At 43.6% G+C, this 11878-nt stretch overlaps 1 protein-coding gene across 1 annotated transcript in view; it reads left to right on the top strand.

The window, feature by feature from the left end:
* Positions 1-960: 960 nt before the first annotated feature.
* The window catches only part of UBASH3B (ubiquitin associated and SH3 domain containing B), a 104515-nt gene continuing 93597 nt past the window's right edge, over positions 961-11878 (top strand). The window contains exon 1 of the mRNA XM_050921955.1: positions 961-1447. Within this exon, the coding sequence (XP_050777912.1) occupies positions 1284-1447 (164 nt within the window). The 5' untranslated portion in view covers positions 961-1283. The remainder of the gene's footprint in view (positions 1448-11878) is intronic.

Genomic DNA, 11878 nt, shown 5'->3' with positions numbered 1-11878 from the left:
TTCCCACTCTTGTTTCAATCTGCTTTAACCACTGCCTACAAGTTGTCTACTGTCATGGCTACCACAGCAAAGCCTTGCTCATCTGATAGTCTTAGGCAGAGCCCCAAAGAGGCTTATGGGCGACAAAGTGCACATTCCTGTCCAGCCTGGCCCATTCCACTTATTTATGTGGAACGTGATGGGCATTTCTGCATAATTCAAGTCCAAGCCATGCAACATATGTGATATCTTTCCATGCTTTTCAAAATATAATAATTATTAAAATCTTCATTTTGATTAGGTTCAGCAATCTCTGGGTTTAGTATGGTGATGAACAAGCTAGTTTGCATGTGGATCACTGCCCCCTCTTGGCTGGAATCAGAACTGCACAACTGTGGGTCATATACCTTACAGTGTTAGGAGCAGACTGAGATGTTCAGGCTGTAGGGATTGTGCGTCAGGAGCAGGAGGAGCTGAAGCCTGTCCCCTGATGCTGGGAATCTCCTAATATGCAGCCTTAAAATGACAACAGCAAGCCCTAAAATGGCCACGGATTTGCTACAATAACAAGAAGCCAGTGTTGTAATTAAGATGTTCAGTTTTTCCAAACAAATATCCCATGACAAAACTTTGTTTTTGCAATTTCATGCTTAGATCAAAAAGCAGGAACCAGTACTAGGAGTTGACACGTTTGAATGTGGCTGTCCAGTGCAACCAACCAACCATGGAGGGATATTTTGAGGAACTGGCCTTTTAGGTTCCCAAAAGCAGCCCCAAAAACTGGCGTACTGCGTTTGGCTCAAAAACAGCAGTGCTTGTTGAAGCATTCAGCAACGCACACCGGTTAAATGTCTGCTGCTTGCTATAAAATCCACTGCAGCTTTAAGAGAGGGGAGGGTTTCCAGGAGAGGAAAAGGCAAAGCCTGCCCACAAGGGCTTCTTTTTGCCTTTCTGGTCCATTCAGAAATTACTCATTGCAAATTCCTGACTTTTCAAGAGGAGGAAGTGCGATTGCATGGCTTTCATTTGCTGCACATGTGTGGCACAGAGTGGGAAAGAGACTTTTAAACTGGGGCGCTAGTCCAGCACCAGCGATGACTTTGTGAGCGCTGGGGGTGAGGGGGGGGTTGCTTTACACCAGGAAGCTGTGCTGTATGTTTCCACGCTCAGCTGCTGAGACAGAGACACACAGCAATACAACAGCAGCCGCTTGCCTTTCTCGGTGTGTGGATCAGCTGTCTCTCTCTCTCTCTCTTTTTTTTTTTCTTTCCGGTGTGTTGTTTTGTGTGTCTTGCGATGGCTGAATGATGGCCCAGTACAACAACTCCACACCACACACCATGGCTGCCAAAGACGAGCTCTACAGCAAAGTCACCCCCAGAAGAAACAGACAGCACCGAACGGGGACAATCAAACACGGGTCGTCTCTGGATATCCTTTTATCAATGGGATTTCCCAAAGCCAGGGCGTAAGTTGGGACATCTTTACTTCCCCTCTCCCCCGTCCAAGCCCCCCCCCCTTTTCTGTTATAAAGGCCAGCTGGTTAAAAGGCGGGGGGGGGGGTTGCAATTTCTGGTTTGCATGGTACTCCAGGATGGAAGGCGTGTGTCTATCTGGTGCGTTCCGGGGGCTGTGCAGGAGAACGTGATGCGCTGCGCAGCTGCCTGGGCTGGGTGCCTATTGCTAGGTAATGCAGGTGCGCCTCGCTCCAAATGGCCTTGGCCCATTTCATTTTTTGGAGGATGGGTTTGTTTGGGAACCGGGCGGGGGCGCGGGGGGCTTTCGAGGAGAGGCTCCGCTCCGAGCTGCTGAACTGCAGAGGCAGAGCCCATCCACTGCAGTGGTTTGCAGGCTGGGGTGTCAGTTTGCAGCGAGGTGGGAGTGGCGCGCGTGTATTGCATATGCGTGGCCAGAGAAGTGAGCTGGGGCTCGGGAAGGCTGGTATGTGCCAGGGCTTTAAAGGCAGGTGAAGAAATTAGCATTCTTTGCAGCAGCCCTGGCTGGAGGGGTTGTTATTTTACAGCGACTGTTATTCAGCCAGGCTCATGGTTTTGATGTCACGATGTACAGCCCTGTCAAGGTAGCAGTGCACAAATTCAGGGGCTGTGGTGCAACGAAAAAAATAAGCTTATTAACAGGACTGTGAAAACAGTGCCAGGCCTGGCTGCTGAATGGATGCGCCAAGCTACACGGGCCTGTATCCCTATCGTGGTGAGAAATTGCTTCAGAAGTTTTGGGTGTCCAGCTAGACAGGAGACTGGACTTCAGCAATGTGCAATTAGAAGCCACATTCCTTAGCCATTATTTTGACAATGGTTATTCCTCAGCAGTTATTTTAGCTCATTCAATCACCTGAGCTCATTTCTGTAATCTACCTGCCAGTGGAAGCAGTGTTCAAAACGCCAAACCTTTGGAATCCAACCTCCTGTGTTTTTCTTGCACAATTTAGCCGTAATCTGTTGTAACATTTCTTTGATGTGCTTAGAAGTCATTAGGCAGCAACCTAAATATAATGTAATACTGACCCTCCCCGACCCCCTTATTAAAATGATGGCTACTGAGTGGGATACTTCAGGCTGTATAACAAACTAGGGGAATTTGGATGATTGCTTGATCTGCCTAGATTTGCCTTTTGTAGTTGAGATATCAGAACTCAGCTGGTTTCCGACTATTTTGTGTACAATTTTGTATAGCTACACAGATGCACATGATTTTAAGGACAGACATCTATGGATTCATATGACCACCATGACTTTCACTAGAACATACACACACTCACAATCCAATGTGTGTTTTCCAGTTGTCCTACTTATGCTCTATATGTGTGTCAATGATCTATAGCCATATATAGAAAGTGAGATGTAGCATTTAAACAGGATGCTTGCAGATTGGCATACTGAGGAAGCAATGACTTAATGTACCCAGACTGGATGGAAATGCACTACCATATTACTCAGCCTAGATGGGGGAAAGAAATGCTTGATATGAAAGATAAAAACAATTATTATCTCTATGACAGAGGTCTAGTTTGTCAGCCAACTATTTTACCTTTGGCTGAGTACCTGGTTGCCATGCAATTCACATCCTTGCGTAATGAAAGCTTGCTGCATAGTTGCAGTACATAAAAATAAAACCAAAGCCTAGACAGACCAGCTGGGAGAGTTAACCAAACAACAGTTACAAAGAACAGGTAGCAAAAATACCCCCAAACTTAAAGGCTAATTATCGTAAAGTATTTGGACTCAGGGGGGAAACCAGCTAGTTCTTTACATACAACTGGATACCATAATAGTATATTTAACTGATAAACTTTGCGCTGGAATTAGATGACTCAGTGTGTAACATAGCTCTTGGCACTGTATCCCAGTATGCTGATAATGTTGCAATTAACTGGTTATTAAAATGTAAGTAAGAAGCAAAATAAAAATAAAAGCAGACTGGTAGTTGCTGCTGCCCATGGTGGGCTATTATGGAATAATCCACAGGTCAGTGGTCAAGATCCCAAAAGTGCAGGGTTTCTAAGCAGTACAGAGCAGGGTGTCGGGGTGATTCCCACAAGATTGCTGCTTCCCAGAAGAAACCTTTTATCCAAATGCACATTTCTGTGCAAAGGGAGGAGACTAAGGCTGAGATTTACATATTCAAGTTTCTAGGACTTCAATAGCTCAGACATAGGTTAGGGGTTTGATACAGGAGTGGGTGGGTGAGATTCTGTGGCCTGCGTTGTGCAGGAGGTCAGACTAGACAATCGTAATGGTCCCTTCTGACCTTGAAGTCTATGATTCTATACCACATTATAAATGACAAACTCAGTAAAAATATAGAAGGCTTAATGTAATTGCCGTGGCTCAGGGTAGGTCAGTCAACCGATTGTACCTGGGACCGCTGGTTCTAAAAGCGTGAGCTACTGCTGCCAAAGCCCAGCTCTTAATCAAAGCTGCAGCAGGCTTATCAACTTGTATAGGTACGTCTGCACTTCGAGCTAGAGCTGCAATTCCCAGCTCGAGGAGGCATATCCTCACTAGCTAACCCTGGTTGAGCTAACACCCTACTGAGTGCAGCTGAGGTGGTGCAAGTGGCAGGTAGGATTAGCCACCGTGAATATGTGCCCATTGGAGACAATAGGCCCACGCTGGGGGCACTCAGCTTGATAGTGTAGACGTTCTCTATATGTGGCTCAGCTATCACTGTAGGAGAACAGAGCGGGACACTGCGTGGGAATAAGTCCCATGGGCGACTGGTGTATTCAGGAGGTTCACAGTGGATCCACGAGGTTTCCATCCCACTAGGTAACTCTGCCACTTCCCCTCCTGTACACGACCCCACATTCCCATGGAGAACACTGGGTTGAGCTCAGTAGGGAACCATGCAGGGGGCCAAAGAGGAGTCCACACACAAAGCTACACCACTTCCTGTCCCCCACCTCAGCAGAACCAAGATGATGATGTTTTGTTTTGGTCCTTGGTAGCTATGGAGTACCAGCAGGAGTTAGACTATGAGTATTTATTACTTTATGATGAGCCTCAAATTAGAGGGACTCAGTCCAATTTCTACATAGTAAAATTCTCTCCTGTGTTCCAAATGTGTTTTCTGTGCTGTTAAAACATGTTTGCCTAGTAACAGACAGAGCAACATCGCAGCATTTCAGTAAAGAGGCTCCTATCCCTCCAGGGTTTGTGCTAACGCTGGGAGAATACTGAAAAAAAAAAAAAATAATTGGAGCCTGAAATAAATTCATTTCCCCCATGTGTGTGCCCCTATCGCGCTAGCTTTTTGCAAATATTCTAGGCTGAAATTCAGCCTTGTCCACAGGAACAGCCCAAGGTCTGTGCATCACTTAAGCTCTTTGGGCTTTAGTGGGACTTAAGAAGGATTCAAGTAGTGCTTTGAGCCTTGGGTTGACCTTCTGTGCAGGAATAAATTCCACCCCTAATGAACATGTTTACTGATGGGAATATCCTTGACAGAGCAATTTTTAAGGGCATACTGGAAGAGAGTGGATTTCAAGTATGTAATCACGCTAGAACCAATTGCATCCAGCCATGGAACAAAATATACTGGTACCATGCCCATAAGCTACTTGGGGCAGGGACTTCATTTGTACAGCACTCAAGACAATGGCATCTCGATCCTGGCTCGAGCCTCTGCATGCTCCTGTAATACAAATATACATAGTACCACATGTCTAATCAAAACCCCTTCCATTTCAATTCTGGACACTCAGAAGTAAGCTGCAGACCAAGGGATTATTTAGTCAACAATTTTAAATACCAAATTTGTTGAAGATCCCAATCTGTTCACTCGGTGAACAGTTTTAAAGAAAAAGGCATAACTGATTGAATAAGCAATCCCTTACATATTACTCATCCAGATCTGCTTTTCTCTCTGCAGTGCTTATTTTTTCCCTTTTGAGTACTTATTTAACTGTTTTTGGGAGTAATGAGACAGAAGGCTTTTTGCATACTCTGGCTTTTAACAGATGAAATTCTGCATCCTGGCTTGAGGAATATCTTGAGTAATTAAATGGTCTGGTTCACATGCTGAAGTTCCTAGGTTCAGCATTGGGGCCTCTGAACAATTGTGTACATCTGTGCTGGAATGGATCCAAGAGGGAAGCATGGGGCTGGGCTGTGCAATTGAACACAGATACTGCAATTGAGTTAGCAGCTGTAGGGAAGGAACACTGGAAAAAGGCTTCAGCAAACATACATTTGGGACCATATCCCACTATCATTCCACATGTGGAATTTTCATTGACTTTACTGCAAATTCTGCTCCAGGACTGAGGGATTATTATTATTTTATTTGTATTACAGTAGTGCCTAAAAGCCCCATTGTGTTAGGCATAGAATATACACATAGCCAAAGACAGACCATGTCTCAAAGATCTTTACAGACTACAAAAATGAGAAGTATTGTTATCCTCATTTTACAGATGAGGAACTGAAGCACAGAGAAATTAAGTGACTTGCCGTGGCAGAACGAGGAATTGAACTCACGTACCCGAGGCTCAGTCCAGTATCTTAATCACAAAACCATTCTTAAGAAAAAGAGAACCTGTCCCTTTAGGAAATGACCCCTGTCTCTGAATGCATTTCCTACCGTTTGCAGTATTGTTGCAGCTGTGTTGGTCTCAGGGTATGAGGGATAAGGGTGGCGCAATATATTTTTAGTGGTCTTCTGTTGGTGAGAGAGAGAAGCTTTTGAGCTACAAAGAGCTCTTCTTCATATCTGATACAACCTCACCCACCTTGTCTCTCACATATCTTACTGTCGTTTTTCTTTTTTTTTTTGTAAAAAAAAAAAACAGAATGAAACCGATTGGAGGAAATGAGAAAGGTGAGTAAAAAGAGAAATGGAGCAATCATTCAGATAGACTGGCTGTAATACACCATCTTTATTTTGTATAGTGCTTTTAATGCAATCTGTATTGTGAAATGCATTACAGATTTAAATCATGTAGTTACAACAAGAAATAATAAACAGAAGGAACTAAACAATCAGAGAAGGGAGGAAAGAAAAATGTTCAGAGGAGAGCTGGAAATCTGGATGGTTAACTGGGCAGAGAGTTATAGGGAGATTGTTCCATGCATCTCAGAGAAGGCATTTGCACCAAGAATGACAAAAGTGTATGATGGGACAAATTAGAAGTTTGTAGACAGAAGAAATATTAAAAGACAGAGTAAAAAATTTCAAAAGTGCCTAAGTCCCATTTGCAAACATGCCTTAGGAACTTAAGATCATAAGGGCCAGATTTTCAAAGGAATTTACATGTCTAAAGATGCAAATGGGCACTTAGTGGAATTTTCAAAAGCACCAACGCAGGTCAGGTGTCTAACTCCCATGGATTTTAGTCCTTGAAAATCTGGCCTTAAGTGATTTTTGAAAATGGGACTTAGGAGCTAAACATTTTTGAAAATTTTGCCCTGGGTCTGCAAGGTCAAATTCAGAGAGGGTTTTTAGAAACCAGGGAGGACAGTTTGTCCTGAAATGAATAGGGAGCCAAGGGAGTTGTTTGAGGATAGGGGCTGATGAGGTAGTCTTATTTTGATAATCAAGGAATATTGAGGGAGGCTAAGAGAATGTATGCTATAAGGATGGACAAGCAAAGCAAATCTTGTTTTCCAGAACTACCTCAACACAGTCTGCATATAGCCCTGACTAGGATGACCCCATGTCCCAATTTTATAGGGACAGTCCCAATTTTTGGGTCTTTTTCTTATATAGGCTCCTATTACCTCCCGCTCTCTGTCTCGATTTTTCACATTTGCAATCTGGTCACCCAAGCCAGATAACATGATAACCTTTACATATCAAAGAAAACTAAAATGATACAGCTATTAGTGCAGAAAGTCACATAATATTGTAGAGGCATTCAAGAAAAATGTGATTTTACACTCTCTATAGCACTTTTCATCCCACTCTGACGACCGTGAAAGGCAGCCACCTCTGGGTTCAAACATGGCAGCTGTTTAACAGTGCACCCTAATGTTACACCAGTTTTTAGGAAAAGAAATTCAGGAGACTTTAGGAAGTTGAAACTGCAAGGAAATTTGGGAAGACACATGACTGCAGTCATCTGAGTTGCATTCTAGCCATGACATTAGATGTGACATCACTAATCATTTCTGAAGAGGACCTTTATTAATTACAAGTGATCACTGTTTCTATGTCTCATTCAAAAGGCAGTGACACCCCAGTGTTACCACAGACCATGCTGGGACATTATTTCTATACTGGGTTAGACACCAGACCTGCATTGAGCTCCTTGAATGTACACCCCTGTACTCTGGGGCTCTGAGTGGGCAGACACAGACATCTCTGGCACAGAGCTCATTGCTGTATCCAGGCCTTAGAGAGAAGAGACACCCATTGAATTGCCATCACAAGTTCTTGCAGTGCTTGCAAAAGAGACCATCTGACTCAAGTGCTGACCAAGCCTGTCCCTGTGATAAGATCACAACCTAAAGTGCTGTGGCTGGAGCAATACTGCATCTTTGCTTGGAGGTATTTTATACATAAATCACAGCTTGACCTGTCTTCCCAGTAATCCTGTTTCTTGAGGCGTTGGGAGGGGAGCCGGGGGAGGTGAAATAAAAAGACATTTCTGCAATATTGACAACCAGGACACTTGTGCCTGGGAGCCTGGGAGAACTGTTTAAGAATGGTGCATCCTTATGCAAAGATTGCGTATAACAACCATGCCAAGGTCAAGGAGTCATTGGGATATTTGCTGTGTAAGTGCCAGCCGTGCAGAATGAAAGCTTCCCGGTGGACGTTTTTCTTATACACACGCCTAATTTGGGAGGCAGGGAAAGAGCTGCATTGCACCTTTGTGCGGTTAGCTCCCCTTACTGGGATCCTGCATTAAAACATACAAATAATAGCATTATGTGATGAGTTCCCGGTCTAGAGACAAGTCAGTGGGAGTACACTGATCCCCGTGATCCTGCATCTCAGAACTTTATGTTGCAGGGCTGTCAAACCTTTACAGTATCCCAGGAGACATTAGAAACTTACCAGGGACCTGTGGACCTTAGCCCACTTTGATAGCAAAATAAATGCAAGCAACATAACATTTGCTTGTTTTTGTCCTTCTCACTGGGGATTTGTTGTGTGGGCAAAGGGCTGATCTTGTTGCCAATGACTTTCACCAGAAACTGGAGCAGCTTCAAAAGATAAGTAGATGGGGGTCAGGGAGAAGTGCCATGGCTCTATCTCAAACACACCAGCCAATAGGACAAAACTTTTTAAAAAGAGCAATTTTGTTTGGTCAAATAGATTTTGTTTGTTTATTTGTGTTCCCCGCCCTCCCCCTGACTTTGTCAAATGTCAATGGGACTGGGGGTGTCTACTGCACTCTTTCATGCCAGGCCAATGTCATGCAAGTCAAGGCTTGTCAATGGGGGGATCATTATGGAAGTACTGACAAAAGGTTAACTCTGCTGCTGAGCAAACCTAGGAGCTTAGAGGCAAAGTTGAAGATATGTAACTGTGATAAACAGCGAGACCTTTAATAGCTTGACACTGAAAGAGGTTTTAACCGTATTTCACTTACACTCTTCCCGTCACCCTTATTACAGGCAGTTTAAAGCAAGTGTCATTTCTTTCTTTTACATATTATTAAATAGGCATTGCGGTTCATGATAGTTCAGAATTAATCATTTGCGGATAGTGACTGCTAAATTTCTGCTGGAGAGGAGGGAGTGCATTAACCATATTTTTCCTCTCTCGATTCTTAAAAGCACCAGACTTATTATCTTTTCCACCCCCATCCCAACGAAATATAAACAATTCTTACTCCACTAGGATCTGATCCAGTTCCCATTAACACCCTGATTCAGCAAAGCACTTAAACCCATCCTTAACTTTGAACATGAGTAGTTGATAGCAAAGTGCTCTGTATTTTCCTCATGATTATGGAAGGGATGTTTTCAGTAACATTGGGGACACCTGTGATGCATAAAGCAGCAGTACATTTATTTTCCTAAACTATACCTTATCTTTTGGGGAAGGACAGGATTTTTGCTGCCAAATTCTATTTCTTCTGTTTTGCACTAATATAAAATATTGTTTTATTTATATTGCAGTAGTAACTTAGGAGCCCTGATCATGGACCAGGACGTATATTATACACACACACACACACACTGCTAAGTGCTATACAAACACCAAACAAAAAGAGGTTGCCTGCCTCAAAGAGCTTGCAGTCTAAACAGATGACAAGAGACAAGTTGGATGCAAACAGTCAGACACAGGGAGAGCGCAGGAGATAGTGTTGGTCAACACGATAGGTATTGATCTCAGCATTCTCTCCAATACAAGCTTTTATTCCTGATTCTTCTCATTAATAATATTTTGGTGAAATATGTGCAGGGTGCAAAGTTTTAGGCACCACTGTTTTGAGGATAAAGTGGAACTTTCAAGTAGTGCATACGGCCCTCTGAACAGCGGTGAATTCCATCCTATGTAAGTGTAATACTAGCTAATAGTTAGCACTTTTCATCTTCATAGGAGGTCAAAAATAAATGAAGTGAGCTTCCCAGACCCCATGTAGTGAGTGAGCTGAGTGAGTGTTTTCTCCATTTTACAAATGGAGAAATTAAATCAGAGAGGTGCATTGACTTGTTGAAGCCACAGAGATAGACGTAATTAATTAATGTTTGTCAAGTTTTTTGAATAAAGGGTACTATAGAATTACACAGTATTATTCTGATTTCTCTAGCAAGAACCACATTCCTCTCCACAAATGATGTTTTTAGCTTATTCTCCATAAAAAAAAATTTCCCTTCATCACATGCTTGAAATGAGTGTGGTTGGTAATTAATAGTAAACATCAGATCACTGTATGTTACCAGTGGATAAACTGCAATCATTTCTCTGAGTCAGAATTCAGACTGTTCTGAAACATAGGGTGGGGGTGGAGTGTGGGGGGGAGCGATTCTCATATAGGTTGGCAGTGTATATGGAGCCTTACAATGAGCCTAAATGTCAATTACATATACACCCAGTGTGTTACCTTCACACTCCCTTTAACGCTCCTTTATGCTGCTGGAAGGGTGTAAAGTGGCCTTCCTGACTATGAGTATCTATCCAAAGGGTCAAGTCCTCAGCTGGTGTACACGGGCATAGGGCCATTGACTTCGTTGGAGAAATGCTAATATATATGAGCTGAGGAGTTTGCTCAGAACTAGCCTGGTTCTCATTTGCACCAAGGCCCCTTTATGCCACTCTGCCAGTGGGTTCCTTTGCACCAGTCTATCAAGGCAAAGAGGTTTTAGAGTACATAAGACTCTGTCCCCAAGTCTTTGGGAGGAAAAGGTATGTCTTCAGTATTCCCCTCCTCTTCCCCCCACAATATATTTTTACACTAGCTATGCAGCATCTTTGTAAATGGTGACTCACTGCTTCTGTGCCTCCCAGGCCATTATCCACACACCTACAAGATGCCCATTACTGCCTTCAATTAGAGCACTTGGGAGCTTGAGCACACTTTAAAGACTCACAGCAGGTAATGGAGAATGCAGGGCTGTTTCCCAGACAGTGGCTGTGCAGCTGGTCTCCTGCACGGTGTGATCATTCTGGTCTGAAATGTGTCAGTGTAAATTTAGCCAAGTGCAGAGGGCTGTGAGCAGAGAGTGACTCAAGATGGCTCCACAAATCGGAGGCCTGCAGCAGAGAGCCCCTGTTATGGTGTCACGGTGCAATGGTACACTATTCCATTGCAACAGTGAAGTTGGGTTGCAACTGGCATCCTAATGTCCCACAGATCCATGTCCGCTCACCTTCCATCCTGTTCACCTACACTTAGAAGTGGCCAGAGGTCCTATTTTTAAAGGGACAGTTCCATTTTTGGGGACTTTTTCTTATATAGATGCCTATTACCCCCCACCCCCTGTCCTGATTTTTCACAGTTGCTGTCTGGTCACCGTACCTACATTTTCTTCTCATTGGGATGGCACCTATAGACCTATGCAACCTATAGCCACGATGCTCCAACTGTATCATGTGCAATGGCAGACTCCCATGCCAGTGTGAACCACCCGTGGATGGTTGATAGGTGGTTCCAGAGGTGCTGGAACTAGGGGTGCAGCAGTACCCCCTGGCTTGAAGTTGTTTCCGTCATATACAAGGTTTACAGTTTGGTTCAATGGCTCACAGCACATCCTCTACACGCATTGTTCCAGCACCCATCTCATTCAGGCACAAGATTCTTCTTATCTGGAGCCAGCTGCAGGATCAGGGCCTATCACACCATGGTGGGACCTGCCGTTCCAGGGTTTTTTGTGCTTCATTTTGATTTTACAAAATTGGTCCAATTATGAAGAAAAAAAAGTAAAAAAATCTGCAGTATTTGCTGTTTTCTCCCTAATGTCCTGCTCTCATGAAAACACAATCC

The sequence above is a fragment of the Gopherus flavomarginatus genome, chromosome 13 (assembly GCF_025201925.1).
Source record: "Gopherus flavomarginatus isolate rGopFla2 chromosome 13, rGopFla2.mat.asm, whole genome shotgun sequence".
Classification (NCBI taxonomy): Eukaryota; Metazoa; Chordata; order Testudines; family Testudinidae; genus Gopherus; species Gopherus flavomarginatus.
This window is presented reverse-complemented; position numbering and strand designations above follow the sequence as displayed.